The sequence below is a fragment of the Chionomys nivalis genome, chromosome 1 (genome assembly GCF_950005125.1).
Source record: "Chionomys nivalis chromosome 1, mChiNiv1.1, whole genome shotgun sequence".
Taxonomy (NCBI): Eukaryota; Metazoa; Chordata; class Mammalia; order Rodentia; family Cricetidae; genus Chionomys; species Chionomys nivalis.
In genome coordinates this window covers 37,306,143-37,328,738 of record NC_080086.1, presented here as the reverse complement: position 1 = coordinate 37,328,738, position 22,596 = coordinate 37,306,143, and the positions used below count along the sequence as shown (strand labels likewise).

Sequence of the window (22,596 nt, the reverse complement as noted above, 5' to 3'; positions counted from 1 at the left end):
CAGATACATTAGCTAACAAAAAGCATTGTAATAAAGACAATAAAATCTTTTTAGATTTATGTTTTGCCTATACCTATCATGTACATATACCACATATGTGCTTAGCTCCCGTGGAGTTCAGAAGACAGCATTAGATACCTTAAACCTGAAGTTAGAGATGGCTATGAGCTGCCATGTGGGTACTGACCACTGAACCTGGTTCCTCTGCAAGAGTAGCCAATGCTCTTAACCACTACCATCTCTCTAGTCCCAGTAAATACATTTTAAGAACAAACAAGCTGAAAAGGTATATTTGTAATATTTTTGACAATCAACATCTTTATAGAACTCTTATAAAACATTAAAAAACAAGAAAAAGACCCACATACAATGGCTGAATATAGGCAGATAATTTACACAAGAATAAGTGCAAAGGTAGTAAATATATGTAAATGTGTGGGTGTTCATCATGAAGAATGAGGAGGCAGTCAGCAATTCTAGCTCTTTGTGCTATTTGTTTTGAAACATCCTCTTGCTGAATAATCTGCTGCTAGGCTGGTGATCCACAAGCCCTAATAGTCTGGTCCACCTCCACCTCCAGCACTGGGGTTACAGACAAGAGTGCAACTATATCTGACTCTTTATATTGGTACTGGGGATTCAAACTCCAGCCTCATAGTCATTCTTTTAACAACAACAAGAAAAAGCACTATATTTGTCCTAATAATAAATACAGAAAAAAAGGATAGAGAACAACATTTTTAGTCATTGAAGTGCGTTTATAATTGCAATAAAGGAGATATTTAGTACAGGTTAAATTTTGGCAATACTAATGTCATTTACTCATTTTTAAAGGGTATTCATAAATTAGACATGGTAGCACATGCCTATATTTCCAGGTTTTGGAAGTTAGGAGAAGGATGCTAGTTTGAAGCCAGCCTGAATTACATAGCCAGTTCAAGGTCACTTCAAAGTAAGACCCTATTTCAAAAACCCATGCTAGCCCCCAAAGAATGAGAACTTAGAAAATTTTATTCCTTATTAGAGAAATTTGTGGGAAATCATTTTAACTTGCATGTGTGGGTTTAAATGCATGGTGGTTTATTTACATAATCTTGAAGTATTGAGTCAACATTTTTTAAAAGATGAGTGTATGTGTATGTTAGACATAAAATTTGACAGCTACATGTATACAAAAAAATCAGAAAAGAGATGATAGACTACTGATCTGTGAATTCCGGCAGTCTCTAGGTCTGTCTATTGAAGATAGCATCCTAAGTGTTCAGTAAATATCTTTAAATAGATATCACATTCATTCATTTGTATGGCCTCTTCCTCCAACTTTCCTACGGTGATCTTTACTACAAAATAAGTCTTTAGTAGTTAAAATTTTTGAACTTCCAGTACAGGGTTCCTTAAGATTGGGTTCGAAGTCTTTAGAAGTGTTTAAAAGGTACTGTGCAGATTAGTCTTGAATTACACGTTTACTTGGTTTTTGTACCTAAGCACATTAAGAGTAAAACAACACATAGGCCAATTGGAAAGTTACTCTTTTCAGTATAGGGAAATGAAAAATCCTGAGAAAACAGAAAAATAAATATCCTATCCACTTAAACATAATCAATGCCTCATACCTCTTTGTATTGGTTATTTTGTTGAGTCCAGTAGCGCCAGAGTGATGTTCCTAAGCACGTCTCTGATCATGATCCAAACTTTGCCTTGGAAGCCTGGTATGATTGTCATTGTTCCCACCAAGCCATGAGGCTATAGTTTGGTATGCTTTTATTAAGACTGTAAGGCAGGATGGTTACAGATGGAAGCTCTGTTTGCAAAAGCTCCCGTCTAGGCTAACTTGATCTTCAGTACCATATAGGCTAGGGAAACATGGACCAGGTGCTACAACATCTAGTTTTTCTTTCTATATATTAGTCTTCAATATAGGGTGATGAAAATAACAGTAATGCTAGGATTTATAGACATGTTAAATTTTCATTTCCAGTACAATGTACAATGCCTGGTATACAAGGAAAATTTTGGGTTTTGTTTTGTTTTCTGAGAATGGAAGCCATAGTTTTGTTCAGGCCTAGGCTAGCCTTCAACTCTTAGGCTCAAGTAATTCTTCTATCTTACCCACCTGAGTAGCTGGGACTACTGCCCCTTGACACTATATCTGACTTTGCATACCTTGAAGGGTAATTTACATTTTTTTTTTTAATTTTCGTTCTTACTGAGGGCCCATGGTATGTATGTGGAGTTCAGAAGATAACTTTTGGGAGTTGGTTCTGGTTCTCTGCTTCTACCTTTATATGGGCTCCAGGGATTGAGCCACAATTCACCTTCACTTGTCAGATATCTCAGAGGCCCTTTGTTTGTAACTACTTGAGCCCACTAATTTTTTTTAAAGTCTCATTATATATCCCAGGCTGGCCTAGAATTTGCTGTGTAGACTAAGCTGACTTAAATTTGAGGCAATCCTGTGTCTGCATCAAAAGTGGTGGGGTTATAGTCAAGTTTGATCATACTGGTAAAAAACTTAAGTCAAACGTATTTTACATGTTTTCTCTAAGGTCTTTGAAAAGAGAATAAATATATAATGGCCTTTATTCACCTAACTTTGCATGTAGTATATGTTAATGATTTTAACTGTAAATGAATAAAAGTATATTTTTCCTCAGAGATACGTTTTTCCTGAAGGTCCTCTTAAACACAAGTAACTACACTACATCAAATACAAAACATAGTCACTAGTTTGGTTTAAGTACTTCACATTAAAATTGTTCAGACTCGTGGAGTTTCTCTGGGACATAGAATGCTTCCGAAGTTACTGTCATTGTAGTGATTAGAAGTATGTTTAGGCATTGGGTTTGAGTAGAGAAGATAATGGGATGAGGCATAAGAAGAGTTATGAAAAAGGACCAATTACAGAACCCTTTACTACCTAGCCTTACAGTAAAATATGATTCAGTTCTCATCCAAGTTTTGTGTTTCACAGACTTACTGAGCCCTTTAAAGAAATGGAAGTCTCGCTATCTGATGGAGCAGAATATCACCAAGTTGCTTCGGCCTCTGTCTCCAGTTACACCACCCCCTTCCAGCTCAGGCTCAAAGAGTCCTCAGCTGTCCACACCTGGCCAGACTCACCCAGGAGAAGAGGAGTGTCGAAATGGATACAGCCTCATGTTCTCACCAATCACATCTCTTACTACTGCTAGTCGCTCCAACACTCCTCTGCAGTTTGAGGTGATTGGGGTTTGGTTGTTGGGAGTGATTGATATGAAAGTCATTATTTATACTTCCTCTTCATATAATATAATTTTAGGTGTTTCTTAACTGTCTTTTTTCTTAATCTCATTAAGAAAATCCTAGGATTGGACCACTGCAAATTTATGAGATTTGTCTTTGTGTGTGTGTGTGTGTGTGTGTGTGTGTGTGTGTGTGTGTGTGTGTGTTGTGAAAGTCATTAACATGCCTATAAAGAAAATATATTCACTTGAACTCTGGAAAGAAAATAGAGTCACTATGGACTGGTAGCTGGTAGCCTCTTGCTTGGCAGCCCCTGTTCTTGCCAAAATTGGAACAGTGCTGCTGAGATCCCATTCATTTGTCTTTGGCATTCAGTCCTTCAGTCTCCTTAATTTTAGGTAATAAGTATGCTAGATCTTTATTATATATATCAGTCAAAAGAAGTGTCTAGGTGCCTATGGTACCCATTAGTTTCCCAAGCCGGGGTACTCAGACTACACTGTGGGCTCATGTATGTGTGCTTAAGACCTTTTAACTATATAGTGTCTTTGCAGGTTTTTTGGTAGCTCCGCTATGGCCTCAGGGAACAGAGACTTAGAAATACTGGGGTATGGCTAATGGTGAATGTGTTTGTTGTTTTTGTTGTTGCTGTTTTGTTTTGGTTTTACCACTCCAGGTTACTTTCCCTCCATGTTACAATGTGTTAGGACTGAAAGACTAAAAGGCTCGAAACATGCTTTAAAGGTTGGATTACGTTAGAAGTATATGTAGTAAACTGTCTCTAAAAGTTATGCTCAATCACTGTAGTATTCAAGTTCAAATGGAAGATGTGTCTATAATCCATGTGTATTTGTAGTGGGAGCTGCGGGCTGGCGTTCCTGCCACCCATCTCCCGGCCGCCTGGCTAGCTCATGCCCCAAAATAACAACACACAAACTGTATTCTTTTAAACACTGCCTGGCCCATTTCTATTAATGTGTTTAGCACCTTGAGGTGCGCTTACCAGGAAGATTCTAGCCTACGTCCATCTTGGGTCGGAGATTCATCGCTTCTGCCCTGGTGAGCAGCTGCATGGCATCTAAGCTCACTTCCTCTTCTTCCCAGCATTCTGTTCTGTTTACTCCACCCACCTATGTTCTAACCTATGAGGACCAAGCAGTTTCTTTATTAATTAACCAATGACCTTCCTCCATCATGTATTAAAACCCATCTTTTGCATGCGTGTTGCTTTAATTAAATAGATATTCTGTGGTGGGGGACAACTTGATCCACCTACTAAAAAGTCTGATTTTCTTTTCTCTGTTGTTGTCTTGATAAAGCTGAATGTCTAACAACCACACTCTTCTTGAAGCTTTTATGAGTGAGTAAGGATTCTTCTTTGGCTAATGTTAAAAAAGATCTAGCAACTGTGAAAGCAGAGCAATGTCCTCTTTTTCTAACTCAGTCATTCATTTACTATAAAGCAAACATTTCTGGGTGGGATAATATCATCCTGGTTACATTTGATTTTTCCAGTGAAATTATATTCCACTGTCAACTCTTTAATCAGATATCAAAGCAGAATTTAGACCATTGTAACTTTTTCTGCTTAGTAGTTAAACTTTCAGTTAGCAATTAGAATTTCATGGTACAGTATCCTAAAAAGAAATTGTCCTTGGAGTGCAATCAGTTATAGGAATAGAGTTGCACCTTATCATGACAGGTTAGGTTAAGCTTCATTATTAATGTTATAATTAATGAAACTAGAAGTCTTCCAAAACAAGTTTATACCCAGCACATTTCCTATCCCTTGCTGCATGTAATAATGATAAAATGCTATGTAAATGCAAGATCTTTTAAAGAGAGAAAGAACATGGATTTTGGTGAATCTCAGTCTAAGTATACAGTTAAAATATCACGAAGCAGGCTGACTCAGCAGTAAAGCTACTTGCTGCCGAGTCTGACCACCTGAATTCAGCCCAGCAACCTACATGGTAGAAGTAGAAAACCAACTCCATAAGTTGAACCTCTGGCTTCACCACAGAGTCATAAAATAAATAAATGTAAAATTTTAAACATTAAAACATAGGATTTAAAGACATGGCTCAGCAGTCAAGAGCTTCCATTGCCAGCACCCAAATTGAGTGGATTCCAACTATCTGTAACTCCAGCTCCAACGGATGGAACTCCCTCTATGTCTTCCTTAGGCACCTGCACTAACATGGACAGACACATACATATGCATTCACATATAATTTTTAAAAATAAGTTAAACTATTTTAGGGGCTCAGCGATTCAGAGTAACTGTTCTTGCCAAGGACTGGACTTTGATTACAATCACCCATGTGGTGACTCATAACCCTCTAACTCCAGTTCCAGGGATCTGATACTCTTTTACACAGGCACATGGTACATAGACATACATGCAGGTTTAACATACGGGGGGGGGGGAGATTAAGGCAGTGTTGCCATTCTCACTATTACAAAAAACAACATCCAGACATGCCAGTCTTTGTCATCATTCTGATAGCAATTTGTTTTTTCTGCAGTTGAGTACAGAAAGGTTGGTTTGCGAGCTTTTTTTTTTTCATCAAAACTGACACAGCGAGTTGGGCCTAGGTCATACATCTAAATCCCCTCAGTTTGAAGACAGTTGTTAGTCTAAAAAGGAAGTAATATATTGAAAGGTGATACAATCTGAAACTTAACTGCTGCATTGTTCTTCCAATGTACAGTTATTTGGAAGAAGAAAGTGTTGAAATAAAATTTTCTTTTAAAAAATTTAAAAGTAAAATAAAATACAGGCTAGAGTAACTCTAGTTAAGACCTCTGGCTTTTCTTCAGGACTCAACTTTGAATTCACAACACGCCCACATGGCCTCTCCCACCTATCTATAATGCTGGTCTTTGGGGTTCTAATGCCCTCTTCTGATCCTGCCAGGTACTGCACACATGTGATTACACAGACATGCAGACAGACAGGCAAACATATAATGTAAAAATGGAAAAACTTTGAATAGAAGACGCACATTTGGAACATATCTAATACTAAGGGAATGAGGTGTACACAGTCAAGAATGAGCTCTTCAGGAAGAAAAAGAATCTAGAGGAAGAATAAAAGTAACTTGAGAGAACAATGCCCACTTAACCTTGCCTTTCCCTTCTGTTGTGCTCTCAGGTCCATACTATGTTTTACACAGGTTCTAGTATGTCTTAAACATCTAACCCTCCCCACTGGAAAGCATTTACTACCCAAACATTGTTTTGCTGAAGCAGCTTAGTATATCCTATTATGGCATGACGTACATCTGCTATCTGGGCCACAGTTGTTGACAGTCTATATATTGAGAACCTTCCCCTTACTCCAGCCCCTGGTATCCTGAGTCCTTGTTATAGCTGCCATCATCACTTTACTGTTGTCATTTATATCACCCTATCAAGAGCCCACTGTTCAGTCCCCATGTATAGAGAGATACTGCCTCAGCTAAATGTCCTATCCAGTGTAAGTCACAGACCAAATATACATATACATAGTATTTTTGTTGGTTTTTGTGTGTGTGATGGGGAGGTATTTTGTTTTATTGTAGTCCCTAAAATAACAATGGATCGTAACTCTGGTAGAGCCATTCAAGTCTTAAGAGGAACTAGCCATCTCTCTCTTCTGTTAGTTCCCAGGTATTCCCCTGGATAATTCAAAATCGAAGCCTGAAGCTAGTAAGGAATTGAAGAAAGATGATGATCAGAGGGGGTATAAAGTGAAGGAACAGAGTTCCTCTAGGAAGAATAAGGATTAGGGTACTCTCACCATCCCATAAGAAACCCCAAGTCCTCTAAAAAAATTTTAATAAAGAAAAGTTTAACACTGTAACATTTCACGTAACTTTCCTGAGTCTACTTGAGGTGTTTACTTACAGCATGAAACATTATACCTAATTTTCTTTCCTTAAGTGCTTTCCAAGACACCGTGACCTGTCTCTAAAAACCAAAGAAACAAAACCAGCCAGTGGTGGTGCAAGCCTTTAATCCCAGCACTGGGGAGGCAGAGGCAAGCTGATCTCTGTGATTTGAGGCCAGCCTGGTCTACAGAGTGAGTTCCAGGACAGTCTCCAAAGCTATACAGAAAAACCCTGTCTTGGAGAGAGGAAAAAAAAACACACCAGGAAGCATTTAACAAATCACTTTGTCCATGGAGATGAGTTCTACAGTTAAACATTTCCCCTGTACATTCTTAACCACACCTACCTCCTCCTCCAAAAAAAAAAACAAAACAAAACAAAACACATTGTGACTAACACCCATGCTTGTCTTTCTCTTGTGTTTTGCTGCTTCTTCTTTTTTTTTTTTTTTTGATTTATTTAATTATGTATACAGTATTCTCAGTATTATGGCTGTATGCCAGTAGAGGGCACCAGACCTCATTACAGATGGTTGTGAGCCACCATGTGGTTGCTGGGAATTGAACTCAGGACCTTTGGAAGAGCAGGCAGTGCTCTTAGCTGCTGAGCCATCTCTCCAGCCCCATGTTTTGCTTCTTGAAGTAGATGAATAACAAGATGCTTTTCCCTCCTCTAAAACTCTTCCCCCTGAGAGCTACTCTATGCATAGTCATAAAGGTAGTTATCATACAGTCTCAATCACACATGCTAGCTGAGAGTGCATGAATGTGGTCCTGAATGTGTGGAAGGGCTGGGAATCTGAGTGAATGGGATGCTAGGCATTCACAGCAAGTAGATTGAATCTTCTGTGTAGCTGGGAAAGTAGACCAAGGAAAATTAAGTAGCTGTATATATGTTGTGGGGTTGGTTTTATTGCTGTCATTTGGGAGAAGCAGTGGCTGAAGAGTTTCATTAAAGAAGAAAATCTTCAAAAGATACAGATTCTGTGTGCTGTCAGAGCCTTGTTAAAGAAAGTAATGAATAACGTCTGCATGTTAACAAGGAAAGTATAGTTGGTAGGCGCTGTCTCATTATTCATAATGCTGTCGACTTATTTTTGGGCTTAAACTGACAGCTCTGCATTAGGCTTCGGGTGATGGTTGAGCAGCTTCCTTTGGAAACCCAACTTTCTTCAGCTTTCCTTCATCTTTTCTGGAGAGCCTTCCTACGTGTAAATATGCAAGGAACTCTGGGTTATAGGCCCTCTGTTCTCCAGTGTCTGGGATATGGTTGCTGTACAATAATTGATACCTCTTAGGCTATCAATGAGTGCATTTCTTAGAAACCCTTCTGCTGTAAAGATCGTAAATTCAGATTTTAGTATTAACCTTTATTATAAACTTTAGACAAAAGTGGTAATTATTAACCCTATAAATCTACACAGAACCTTTTCCTCTTAAAGAGAAAGTTATAATCTCTATCTTTTAGAAAATAACCAATTTTTTAATCCCACTCTCTAAAATAATTAGGGCCCAACTTCCTGAGAATTCTGAGTCAGTAGGCTTTTCTATAGAGAATTAAGAAACGGAAAAGATCATATTCCCCTAGTTTACTGTTGATTTCCTGGGTGTTGGGAAAGTGTAGGTTGTTCTGACCTTGGTTGCTACAGATTCTAGTATAGCAGGGATTTGATATTTGATGTGGTATTTGGATTTCTGGTACCTTCTTTGTAGGCAGTTGACCTAATAGAGGAAATCTTGATGTTAGGGAATAACAGTAGGTGGGTTTTATCACGGATGTGTAGTGATATATCAGTGATAGGCATTAGCAGTCCTTTTATACATTGGTAGATAGCAGAGGACACAACAAGAAGAATTGAGCAGACAGAAAGTTGAATGAGAAACATTACTCAAGGTATAAGTTTACAAAGGACAGATTGGTCGCCATCTTTAATGCTAGTCTTACTGAGCCAGTAATTTACATGCTTGACTTTTCGGCTACCTTCTACTTTTATCCACCTTCCCTCCCTCACCACCTTCTATTAATACTAATTTAGTAATATATAACACCAGAAACCAGCAATTTAAGACCCTTTCCTATTGTGCTTATGGGTCTCACATATGCCCCTGACTGCATTGCCAGCCCCCAAGTGTGTTTCGGTTGGCCAGAGTGATTATGTTGTCCAGTTGCTTGATGCCAGCTTCCCCAGTGTTCTCATGCAGAAATACCGAGATTTCTTAGTAGTCTGGCTTGTGGGCACTTTTCATTGCCCAATGGACTTTACATGTTAATGAGTCTCTCTGATGCTCCCTTACCTCCCTTTCTGCACTTTGACTTTTTCCTTTCTACCATGCCCTATATCTCTGTTGATTTTTATCCTTTCAGCTTTGTCACCGAAAAGACCTGGATTTGACAAAAGTGGGATACCCAGACTCCAGCGCTCACAGCTGTGCTGATAGACCTTCCCTGCTCAACTGTAGTCATCCTGACCTGACTTCTCATCCCTCTGTCGTTCCAACCTCAGAGGCTGGCTTCTCAAGCAGGAGTGGAGATGGCCCTCAGACCTTGCTGAGAAACTCAGACCAGGCATTTAGGACAGAGTTCAACTTGATGTATGCCTACTCCCCTTTGAACGCTATGCCTCGAGCAGATGGACTGTATAGAGGGTCCCCCTTGGTGGGGGACAGGAAGCCTTTACATTTAGATGGAGGATATTGTTCCCCTGCAGAAGGCTTTTCCAGTAGATATGAACATGGTTTTATGAAAGACCTCTCTCGTGGATCCATGTCACCTAGCGGTGAAAGAGCCTGTGAAGGAGTCCCATCTGCTCCTCAGAACCCGCCACAAAGGAAAAAAGTAAGTATTCATGTTTCATAGGATCTCTTTTAAAGAATATTAACCAGATCAATTCAGAACTTTCCAGGGTCCACTGTATAGCTTATCCTACTCTCTGCTGTGATCTGTGAAAAATTAGGTGTTTTACTTAATTACATATACTTCTTTGGCTTATGTGGGGTGTTGTGGAAGTCAGAAGATGACCTGTGGTAATCAGTTCTCTCCTTCCGCCGTGTGGATCCTGGGACTGAACTTAAGTTGTCTTCAGTCCAGTCTTGGCTTCTCAGACCCTGAGGAGTAGACTGTGTTAGTACAGCTGCTGAGTGTGAATAGCCAGGAGGCCTGAAAGTGTAGTCAGTAGAAGAATACTTGTGTAGCATGGTAAGTCCTTCCACCTCCAGCATCCCAAATACAAATAAAGCAGGTACTTTAGCATTCTGGAGGTTGATATGGGATTGCAAAACTGAAGCCCTCCCAGGCTTTTTAAACACAACAGATTTTAAATAGCTGACCTGTACAGCTGAAAGGCTAGAACACTGGAGGATCCACTGAAAGCTGTGTTACAGAATTCAGTTTGGGTCACAGTTTTAAGACCATCAGATGTGTTTTCTCAGACAGATGTGGTTCGAATTTATAATCCCAGCTCCCATTTGTAGAGTTGAGGCAGGAGGATTGAGAAGTTCTGTGCCAGAGGCTGGAGGACTGGGCCAACAACAAAGGACTCAACTTGAGTTCCCAGCTCCTGATTTTAATGTTAACTCCAACTCCAGGGGTTCTGCTGCCCTCTTCTGGCCTCTGTGGTCACCCACAGACAGACAGACATGAGTTGATTTTTTTAGAGAACTCAAAGCCAACCTGAACTACATAGAGATTGTGTTTTATTTTCAGTAATTGATTTTGTTGTACAGTGGTTGTATAATTAGGGAATTGCCCATTTTGAATGTGAGAAAACTAAAGCAGTAGTTGAGTAACTTGCCTTCGGTGACAGAGCTAATAAATGAAGGAGTCACTGATTCTTACTCCAGGTTTACATGGCCTAGCTGTTAATGTGCTAGATCGCCTCCTAGATTCTGTGCTCATGGTGCTTCACTGGAGAATAACATTAATAAATCCTGAACTATGGTGGTGATAGTTGCTCCAGAGAAGTTGTTCATATGTTAAATCTCCTGCGCTGTGGGTAGTTTACAAATGAACAGGAAGTCTTTATTTAGCTTGAGAGGTAGGAATTGAGAACTGACAGGTTTATCCACATTTCAAGCAAAGAATACAAATAAGCCAACAAATCTAGGTGAGGATATTATTGTCCAGTCTATTGATGACAGTACACTGGGATGCAAATGGGTACAGACAGTTGAGAGTAGTGATAATGCCAGTGAAAACCAGGACCCAAATACAGAGCTCAGTGGGTAGACCAGACCTTAGAGAGCTTGTCATGGGATGAGGCTTATAAGTCATGCCTGCTCTCAAAATCACAAAACCTAAAATCTGCTGGGTGCTTTTGTTTTTTAGTCTGTGCTTTTGGCAGTATTTCGATTTGTCATAGTGACTTGGGTGTAATTTTTTGTTGGGTACTAAAAATGCAGAGTATTCTGTGTGTAACATTTTCACAGAAAAAAGGGTTGTTATATACTCACTGAAATAGAGCCTTGTGATCCCTGGCGGTGGTGGTGCAACCCAGCACTCGGTTGGCAGAGGCAAGAAGATCTTTGCAAATTCGAGGACAACTAGGGCTACACAGAGAAACCCTGCCTCAAAAAACGGGGGGTGGGGGGGAGAGCCTTGTGACTTTATTTCAATTACAGTATGTTCATTATCCAATTAACTCCTCTCCAAGATTTTATATAAAAATTATGAATAGGCTATCATTATGGTTATTTTGTGATTTTTCACTTTAGGCCCAAAATTAAGAGCCTTTATGATAGGAAAAGGAAACACTGACACACAATAAGGAATAAGATAATGATGGGGGCTCAAAGCCTTTCATGAATAGTGCTGACTTAACAAAATACATAACATTGAACTGTAGGGATGGCTCAGTGGTTAAGAGGACTGGCTGCTTTTCTATGGGATCCAGATTTGATTCCTAGCACCCATGTGGCAGCTTTCAGCTGTCTGTGACTCCAGTTCTAAAGGATCCAGCACCCTCACATAGACCTACATGAAGGCAAAAACACCAAAACATATAAATGTGCCAAGTTTTTGTACTGAATGTTATCAGTAAAAAGCCAAGGAATGGGTAAAAGCACTTACGGTTTGTCACAGGATCTGAGTTCAGAACTTAGTATGTGGGGTATCTCACAGACACCAGTAAATCCAGCTCTAAAGTATTCCACATTTCCCCTTTTCCCTCTGAAACCATATACATACAGTCAATAAAATAGGGTTGTTTTGTTTCGTTTTTGGCAGCGGAGTAGAGTGGGGTTTGTTTTACTTTGCTTTGGTTTGGTTTGGTTTTTTTCTTCTTCTTTTTTTTTTTTTTTTTTTTTTAGATTTACTTATTTTATGTGTATGAGTGCTCTGTCTTATATATGTACCAGAAGAGGGAATCAGATCCCATTACATATGGTTGTGAGCCACCATGTGGATGCTGGGATTTAAACTCAGAACTCTGGGAAATCAACCAATGCTCTTAATCACTGAGTCATCTCACTAGCCACTGGTTTGATTTTTCATTGTTTTGTTGTTGTTTTTGGTTTTTTGTTTTGTTTTGTTGAGACAAGGTTTCTCTGTAGCTTTGGTGCCTGTCCTAGAACTAGCTCTTGTAGACCAGGCTAGCCTTGAACTCACAGAGATCGCCTGCCTCTGCCTCCCAAGTGCTGTGATTAAAGGTGTGCCCCACCATACCCAGCGAATAATATAGTATTTTAAAGACAAGAAAAGGCCTGCGAGGTGGTTCAGTGGGTAAATGCACTTCCTGCCAAGTCTGACCATCCTGAGTTTGGTCCTCAGGGCATACATAGTGGGAGGAGGGAACCCACTCCCCCAGGTTGCCTTTTGACCTACACCCATTAGTGAATAAGTAAATGAGTTGTTTTTTTTTTTTTAATTAAATTGAAATAAGCTTATGTAGTGTCATGTATCTGTGATCTCAGCTCCTGGAAGACTAAGGTATGTAGTTCTTAAGTCCAAGGCCTACCTGGGCTACATAGATCCTGGCTCAAAAAAAAAAAAAAAAAATTTTTTTTTTTTTTTGAAAAGCCAAATAGAACTAGGCATGGTGAAAGAGTAAGGTTCAGTTCCCAGTACCCACATGGCTCACAATGATCTTTTACTTCAGTCCTAGGGGAACCCAACACCCTCTACTGGCCTCTGCCAGTACCAGCCATATACATAATACACAGATATACATGCAGGCAAAACACTCTCACACACACACACACTCGATTTAAAATTTAAAGCCAGATTGAATAGTTCAAGTCTATAGTCCCAGTCTCAGCACTCATAGCAAGTTGCAAAGTAGAGACGAGAATCGGCCAGAAGTCTACATATGCAGTACAAAGGCAGAAATAAAATACTAAGACAAACTCCCTGAAAAAGAACCAACTCCAAAAGTGTTGTTCTCTGACCTCCCCCTCACCCATTATGCATCATTATATGTGCTTGTTACAGACATACAAAAAATTAAAAGCCCAGTAAACTTAACCTATACCTTAATATAACTAATAGATTAATGAAGAAACAAGATTCTACAGTAGGTTCAATAAATGATAGACCACAGTACTCGGTGGACAGGAAAAGGGTCTCTTGACAGCAGGGAAAAAAATGAGTAAAGATTAGAACGTGGTTTCAGGATTGGGAAAAAGTTTCCAAGTTATAGATAACTTGCTGAAGTCTATAAATGAAATCATTTCTTCTTGCTTTAAAATGCTTTTGTCCCCTTATATGTAACACAGATAGTCCCCAATACCATTGTGTGTTTGCAGATTTTGAGTATAATGAAGAACCCTGAAATGTGCTTTTTCCTCTTGATGGTACTTTATTTATTGTAGGTTTGTTTGTTCTTGGTGGAGTGGGTGTTCCTAGGGAGTTAATGAATAATCGTTTTTTCGAAGATAGGGAAGAATTCCATTTTTGTGTCCTACTCATACAGATGCTCCCATTGTTGGACATAATTGATAGGTGACGAAGGAGGTAATTGATCTCACAGGTTTCTCTGAAGAAAGTCAAAGGATACAGTCTACTTGAGTGCCATTCTTCAAAAATAACATTTAGGATATTCTTTTCCCGCTCACCAGTTTCTAGCTGGCTTGAATCTGTAGCAGTGCTTAGATCTCTTTTATTCCCCCTTAGTGGTTAAGAGCCCATACTGTTTATCCAGAGGGTCTGTGAGTTCAGTTTCCAACACCCACAGAGATGGCTCACAACTGCTTGTAACTCTGGCTCTCCGGGGTGCTCCAACTTGGACACCTGCACTCAGCATGCACAGATGTCATGCATAAGTATAGTTTAAAAATGCAATAAAGGTTGTCATAATTGGTGCCTGCTTTGTTTGCACGAGTTGCTACTGCTTTACCCAGGACTCTTTTCTTTTCCCTGTTGCCTGTAAGCCACTCACTAATGATAGTTTCTTTTTTACATCTAGGTATCCTTGCTAGAGTACCGCAAACGGAAACAAGAAGCCAAGGAGAATTCTGGTGGGGGAAGTGACTCTTCACAGAGCAAAAGCAAGTCTGCAGGAGCTGGGCAAGGCAGCAGTAACTCTGTTTCTGACGCTGCTGCCCATGGTGTGCAGGGATCCTCAGCCCGAACCCCCTCATCCCCTCACAAAAAATTCTCCCCATCTCATTCCTCTACATCACATTTGGAGGCGGTAAGCCCATCAGATTCCAGGGGCACTTCTTCCTCTCACTGCAGACCTCAAGAAAACATCAGCAGTAGGTGGTAAGTTTATATTTAATTAGCTTTATAATTAAATTCAGGTAGGAAGTGTTCATTCAGATTGTTCCCAGTTTTACCTAAAATGTGACTTAACTTGAAACAGACAACAAATTTGTTCTCTGTCCTGTTCAGCTAGTTAGTATAGGGCCACATTGTCACCCTTCAGAGTCTCACCAGACAGTGTGTAGTTGTGGCTACCTATAAGCAATTTTATTAGCGGGCTCCTTGTCCTCATTTGTATGAAAAGTAAACAGTCCAGCCAAGTGTGTATATGTACATGCATATGGAGGTCAGAGGATACTTCCAGGAATCAATTCTTCCTTGCCACTGTGTTGGTTCTGGAGATTGAATTTCAATTTTTAGACTTGGTAACAAGCACCTGTATCTTGCCAACTCCAAGTTCCTCTAATTCCAGAAGAACTCTGTCCCATGCAGATAGCATATGCAGAGCAATAAGATACTCTGAAAGAACTTGTCTGATTTAGGAGATAACAAAGAAAACAAAGTAAGTAGTACTAATGACAAGTTCTGGATATTGGATGAATTAGGAATTCAGGTTGGTTTTGGTTTCCTTTGTAATTTTTTTGAGGCAAGGGTTCACTCTGTAGCCCAAACTAGCCTTGAACTCTTTGATCCACCTTCCTTTGCTTCCTGGGTGCTGGGATTATAAATATGTGTTACCGTACCCCAACTAGTATATTACTCCTTTTTCAGAGCTGAGGTGGAGGAGGATACATTGACATGGTGCATTTGGAGCCCCACGGTCATCACTGGGTGCCTGCCTCTACCACTTCCCACCTTATCTTATGAGACAGGATCTCTCATTGAACTTGGAGTTCACTGATTAAGCCAGAGTCTCTGACTAGTGAGCTCCAGGGATCCTCAAGTATGGGAATCTTGAAATGAAGGAATGAGCCTGGGAAAGGAGAGACAAAACTTCAAATTATTATATTCATTAGCCTAAGAATTCTATGTTAAATTACAGCATATGTGTCAGGAACACAGCTTCACAGAGGAGAAAATTTCAGATATGAAACTGTACTGTGGCCAGCCAGATGGTGGTGCATACCTTTGAGACAGAGGCAGGAGGATTTTCTGAGTTCAAGGCCAGCTTTGAACATACAAAGCCAGGCCAACGAGGCTGTCTCAAAAGAAGAGAGAGAGGCTCTACTACACCATCTTTGTCATGGTTATTTGTTTCAGACTCTTGGCTCTTAACTCTGAAACCTATACCTTTGCAGGATGGTTCCTACGTCGGTTGAGCGACTCCGAGAAGGAGGAAGCATCCCTAAAGTTCTCCGAAGCAGTGTGAGAGTGGCCCAAAAGGGAGAGCCCTCTCCCACATGGGAGAGTAACATCACAGAGAAAGAGTCAGGTGAGCAAAGGTCTACAGTTCACAACTGCTGGGTTACAGGGAGTCCATTTCTGACATGCTTAGGCTCTATGCTAGTTTCCAGCTCAGTCTTGCTCTTTGAGTTACAATATTCATGAGATCTAGCATTGCTTGCTCTCTGTCTGCTCTTTTCCCAAGGGATACTTTTCTGTAACTCTGATCTCTCCAAAGTTCCAGAGCTCCACCTCCATGAAGGACGAAGAGAAAGAAGGAGACAAGAATAAGATGAGGCATTTAAAATTTAGCGCATAATTAACCACTTACTTTGCCCTCCTGACATGCTGCACTCATTTTATCACAGAGAGCAGCATGTGTTGATAACATTTGATGATTTGACTGGATGATGTCTATATGTATTCTGAGAAGTTAAAATTGATTTTTATAATGTATTCATTCCAGACCTTGCAGATGGAGAAGGCCCAGAACCGTTGAGTTCAGCACTCTCTAAAGGAGCAACTGTTTACAGCCCTTCCAGATACAGCTACCAGGTAAGTCAAGAGACTGCTGAGCTCTAGGGACAGAGGTACCTATGAAGCTTATTAGATGATATATTCCTAGTCATGATACACTGTCAGCTGCTGACATCTCATAGTGTCAGCAAGTCCTATAAGACAGCCATTTGACAACTGTTGGTATCCTTTAAAAATATTTTCAGGGGGTTAGTAAGATAGCTCAGTGGGTAAAGGCACTTGTAGTCAAACCTCATGGCCTAAGTTTAATCCCCAGAACCCAGGCAGTGTAAGGAAAGAACGGACTGCTTCTTTTTGACCTATGACTTCCGTATTAGTGTTATAACACATACACTTACACCACTTTTTAATGCAAAGAATAAAAATAGAATGTTGTAGCCAGGTGGCTGCCTTTAATTCTAGCACTTGGGAGGCAGAGACAGACGAATCTATAAGTTCGAGATCAGCCTAGTCCACAGCATGAGTTCTAGAACAGCCAGGGTTACAGAGAAACCCTGTCTGAAAAAAACAATAATAATAAAATAAAACTAGAATGTTGTAAACACGACCCACTGTTGACGGGATTGTGTTAATTTTCTTTTGCTTTCCTCTCTACTCTTTGAAGCTCCTGCAGTGTGACAGTCCACGGACAGAATCACAAAGCCTCCTTCAGCAGAGTTCGTCCCCCTTCAGAGGACATCCCACCCAGTCTCCAGGATACAGTTATCGAACTACTGCACTGAGACCTGGAAACCCCCCCTCACATGGTTCTTCAGAATCATCCCTTTCTTCCGCATCCTACCCCAGCCCTGCCCACCCTGTGTCCACAGACTCATTGGCCCCATTTACGGGGACTGCAGGGTATTACAGCAGCCAGCCACATTCTGGAAACAGCACTGGCAGCAATCTTCCAAGGAGGAGCTGTTCTTCGAGTGCTGCTAGCCCTACCCCACAGGGGCCCTCAGACTCACCAACCTCAGACTCGGTTTCTCAGCCCAGCACAGGAACGCTGAGTTCCACCTCCTTTCCTCAGAACTCTAGGTCATCATTGCCATCAGACTTACGGACTATCAGTCTGCCCAGTGCTGGGCAGTCAGCTGCCTACCAGGCCTCCAGGGTATCTGCGGTTTCCAATTCACAGCACTACCCACATCGTGGGAGTGGGGGTGTACACCAGTACCGACTCCAGCCACTGCAAGGGTCAGGAGTCAAGACTCAGACAGGACTTTCCTAGGGCTTCTGGATATGGGCAAACTGAACTTGATGAGCCCATAGCTGCTTCCTTCCAGCTGCCTCTGGAACCAAGGCCGAGCATATTGCTGGGGAAGAGGGGTACAAGGTGCCAGAGGAATGGGTCTGGTCAGCAAGAAATAAGACTTGTGGTCGAGACTGGCCTCCGGCCCTGGAGAAAGATGTAAATCTTGTCTGAAGCAGAGACTATAAAGAAGTTTCTCCCTGCTGTAAGGGTACATTGTTAACAAGCAAATGGTGTTCCGATTAGTAACGGTTCTAAGTGCAATGACTTGTGTTGAAGCCTATGTCTCCCATCCTTGCCTGTAGCCTGTAGTCACTTGTGCAGTAAGGACATCTTTTTCAATAAAAAAAAACAAAACTTTTTTTTCTTTTCAAAAGAAAAAAGTGGAAAGAGCCAATCTCAAAGCCCCAAGCCATCTGAGTAGTGTTAGGGTTTTATGCACTTAAGGAAATAAGAAAAGGTAGGTATGTAAAGTTTGCTGTGAGACAACCATTCCAAGAGCAGGTGCATGGTCAAGGTGTGACCACCAGGAGTACTCCCTACCTTTGTCTTAAAAGAAGCGGGCAGAGAGGAATGCTTGCCACCTACTCTGAGGCTTGCCTGGCTCTCTGAGAAGAGCTGGTAGTCAGCTCTTGGTTATTTGGGAGCAGATTGGGGTGGGTTGGGCCCCAGCTGTTACTATCTCACCCCTTCTCTCATTTCTGCGGCTTTTAATAATAGCCCTGTGAAGTCAGCAGAGAAGGAGGTGGGCCCATTTAGGAAGGATCCAGTGGTCTGGGGAACCTTCGAATTTTAATTTTCCTATTCCCAGTTAATCAGGAGTTGCCGTCCTAAGAGCAGGACTGCCTCCATGACTGAGAAGCGTGCACTCATGACTGCAGGGTAAGAATGGGGCAGATAGGGTTGTAGAGTGGCACCGACAGGGCTGTGATTGTGTGTGGGGTCTGCCCCACATTTTTTTAGGGGATGCTTACATGAGAGTGGGCAGGTGAGAGTTAACAAATCACCCATACCCCTAACACTGTTCTGGATGAGAGACAAGAGCAGACTGGCTTCTCCCCATCAGTGCATTGTGCCTGCTGTACACCCCTGGAGGAGCCTAGAGCCAGCCCAGGTGGGGTACACAATCTTTTTAAATTCCATATGGTTGCCAGCTTATTTCTTTCACTTGTTTACTGTAATACCTGGCGTGTTTTTATTTATCTAATTTTGTATTCAGCTATAACCATGGTAGGGTAGCGAGTGTATGACAGTGTGATCCCTGGTGCTGCAGTGGACCGTACTTCTTTTGGACAAGATATACTGTGAGTCTCCCTCCTTACCTCTAATCTGTTTTCTTTCCCATTCCCCAGCCTCTTTCATCTCCTTCTTTTCTACCCTGACCTACAACTATCATATGCACAGTCTTCTCTCTTTGTGTGTGACTGTTACAAAATTTCACTTTTCAAAATTGAAATCAGGTGTTTGCTCAAATGAGGGGAAATTTTCTGTTTTGGTTTTAGTTTTTTGTTTTTAATGTTGAACCCTCAGCATAGTACTTTTCTTTCTTTTTTTTTGTTTTTGTTTTTGTTTTCCCCACAAACCCATCAGTCTGGGAGAGCATTGGGAGTGGAAATCATGTTGCCTGGGATGCCGGTTTCTTTGTATATTATATAAAACGTATGTAAATGTCTCTCCATTTGGGCTGGGGTTTGCATTCTCCCCTTGGCTAAAAGCCAAGGGGAGAGGCCAGCGGGCAGGCGGCCCTCACCCTGCCTGGCACGTGCAGAGACCCCAGCCACTTTGTGTGGGCAGGGTGCTGTCAAGACCAGACCTCTGGGGGGGAGGGTGGGGGGAGGGGGGACTCTTGGAAGGGAAGGAGCATTGCTTCTTCCTCAAGTGGAGTGTTTACACCTTGCTGTAACATTTGAACTTTCACAAGAGATGTAATAATTTTGATAATAAAATTCTTAACCATAATCATTATAATGTTGAGAATATGTTTGTTCAGTTCTAGAACATCACTTTCCCTGATTTTAACCTTACCTGACCAAGTGCAAAATGGACCCATGTCCAAAAGAGTTGCTCTTAGTGGATTTCAGCCAGCAATCCTAATTCGTCTTCTCAGGCCTTCTGGAATTGGTATCAGGCCAATGTTAATGAAATCTACAGTATTGGAACACACCTTTGGAAGCTGACTTGCTGTCATTTACTCAGCAGTTAGACATTGGTGTCACTTATTTAAAGGCAATACTAGACATTATTTGTGGTACGAAGTGTATTGTGCTGATTAAAATGGATATGGGTCTGAACAAAGCAGGGTCTCTTCTCTCCTACTTATGTTCTAGGGGAGAGATGTAAACCAGTGTGTAATTTAAATATTTAGTGCCATGTTATTGCACTGTTTTCGCCATGATGGCACCAAAAGTATAAAAATGGAAGCTCCTGCCCTTTCCAAACCCCAACAACAACTCTGGAAACCCAGATAGACAAACCTCTTGTCACTGTCAGCAGTCCAAGACACTGACTCCAGAAGCACCCACAATAATCTTAGAAGAGCACCTCAGGAAAACAAGCAGTCACACATTGCTACTAAGCCTGCAATGGTGTCAAAGCCAGTGAACAGCAGATGGAACTGATTGTGAAGCAGCTCTACGACCTTGATCTGCCTGAGGTCAGTACCCTGGTTAGACAAGGCATGCACTCTACTGGTTCCTAACTCTGGTGTCAGCAAAATTGGGATCCCCTAAAGCCCTTGCATGTTGCATGTATCCCAGGATAGCTATGAATGTGGACCGATACACTTGTAAACCACAGCATCATGCTGCAGTGTCAAGAGGTGGATACCTCTGAAAAGAAAACAAGGTAATTTGAGTTAAAACCTTTTTCACCATTATAAAGGAAAACACCTCAGTGCTAATTGTTTTCAGGACGGGTGTCTAGAGTGTTTGAAAGACTGGTTTGTTTAATCAGGAAAATCTCCTAGGAGTTAGTTGACACCAAGACCTTGGTGATGATGAGGGGGTCTTGGGTGGTGCTAGTTATTTCAGGAAGTGTAAGTGCCATTAGAAAAAGCTTGGTTGAGATGGAACTGGGAAAAGGGTTAACTGAAGATCCAGAGATAGGATGGAGGAGATGGGGTGAATCATGTTATCTGTTATTTTACTCAGCTCTTTGGAACTGTATAAAAGCAGCTGTAGACAGTATGTGACCCAACTCCAGAAAAGGGCACTTCAGAAGCGGTAGGTGGGAGGTTAGATATGGCCTATAGGCTGTAATTTGTGGTCCTGAAATGAAAGGTCTTTAAAGTGTCCACATTCTAAGTAATGTGGAGAATTTGCAAGAACTCAAGCAGAAAAGCAGCATGATCTACTATATGGTTGCTGTTTTCTTAAAATACTCGAAGATTGTCTTGATCTTGTTGAGGGAAAAAATTAATAGAAACTTGAGAAAACAATTTCCAGGCAAAGAGAGCAGTGGTGTTGTGATGGCTATTCTTGGTCATCAACTTGACTACATCTGGGATTAACTGAAGTATAAAAATGGAAGGCATACCTGTGAGAGATTTTTTTTTTTTTTTTGGTTAATTTGAAATAGGAAGATCCACTTCTAATATAGATCTTTCATATAGGAAGACATGCCTTTAATCCTGAGCTTTTGAGCTGGGGAAAGACATGCCTTTAATCTAGAATTAGAGGCAGGTAGACACAACCTTCAATCTGGGCCACATATTCTGCTAGGAGCCTATATAAGGACCTGGAAGAAGGAAGCTTGTTCTTTGCTTGCTTGCCCTCACCTCACTAGCAAGTCCATTCCTTCGTTGGCATTGGAGCCTACTTCTTCAAGATTCCAGTGTATACTAAAGACCCACTGAGACATCCAGCTTTGTGCATTGAGCAACTATTGAACTCTTGGAGCTTGCATTCACACCTAGCCATTGAATTAATTGGATAACAGCCTGTAAGTCATTCTAATAAATCCCGATAGATAGATAGATAGATAGATAGATAGATAGATAGATAGATAGATAGATAGATAGATGATAGATGATAGATAGATAGATAGATAGATAGATAGATAGATAGATTCAGTCTTTAAGTTCTGTTATTCTAGAGAACCTTGATTATTAATACAGCAATCTTCTGTTAAAGTGACAATGCTAGAGCTGAAAAGTGGCTGGAATCTGGTATGTTTTACAGTTACACAGCAGAATTTGGCAATGGGTTTGGTTGGCAGAAGTTTGCTCAGTATCTCTAACCACTTGTGTTTTGCTGAGTGTGTAAGGTATCAAACGTGGTGTACTTGATGGTTTTGTGTGTCAACTTGGCACAAACTAGTCATCGGAGAGGACGTCCTCAGTTGAGGAAATAATTTCTCCATGAGATCCAGCTGCCAGGCATTTTCTCAATTAGTGATCAATGAGGGAGGGTTCAGTCCATGGTGGTTGATGCTATACCTGGGCTGGTGATCCTAGTTCTTGAAGAGTAGGCTAAGCAAGCCAGTAAGCAGCACCTCTCTGTGGCCTCTGCATCAACTCCTACCTCCAGGATCTTGTTCTATTTGTTCTTGACCTGACTCCTTTAGTGATGATGAACAATGTGGAAATGTAAGTCAAATAAACCTTTCCTCCCCAACTTGCTTTTGGGTCATGGTGGGTTGTTTGCTTGCTAATGTTTGTTTGTTTTGATTTTTCAAGACAAGGTTTTTCTGTGTGACACCCTGGCTATCCTG

General features: G+C 41.0%; 1 protein-coding gene across 10 annotated transcripts in view; it reads left to right on the top strand.

Moving 5' to 3' along the window:
* The window catches only part of Setd5 (SET domain containing 5), an 81,458-nt gene extending 61,757 nt beyond the window's left edge, over positions 1 to 19,701 (top strand). For all 10 annotated transcript variants that reach the window (XM_057765346.1, XM_057765328.1, XM_057765320.1 and 7 more), the window contains 6 exons: positions 2,972 to 3,219; positions 9,462 to 9,932; positions 14,494 to 14,792; positions 16,031 to 16,164; positions 16,582 to 16,670; positions 17,257 to 19,701. In XM_057765346.1, coding sequence (XP_057621329.1) covers positions 2,972 to 3,219; positions 9,462 to 9,932; positions 14,494 to 14,792; positions 16,031 to 16,164; positions 16,582 to 16,670; positions 17,257 to 17,865 — 1,850 coding nt within the window. In that variant the 3' untranslated portion in view covers positions 17,866 to 19,701. The remainder of the gene's footprint in view (positions 1 to 2,971; positions 3,220 to 9,461; positions 9,933 to 14,493; positions 14,793 to 16,030; positions 16,165 to 16,581; positions 16,671 to 17,256) is intronic.
* The last annotated feature ends 2,895 nt before the right edge of the window (positions 19,702 to 22,596 follow it).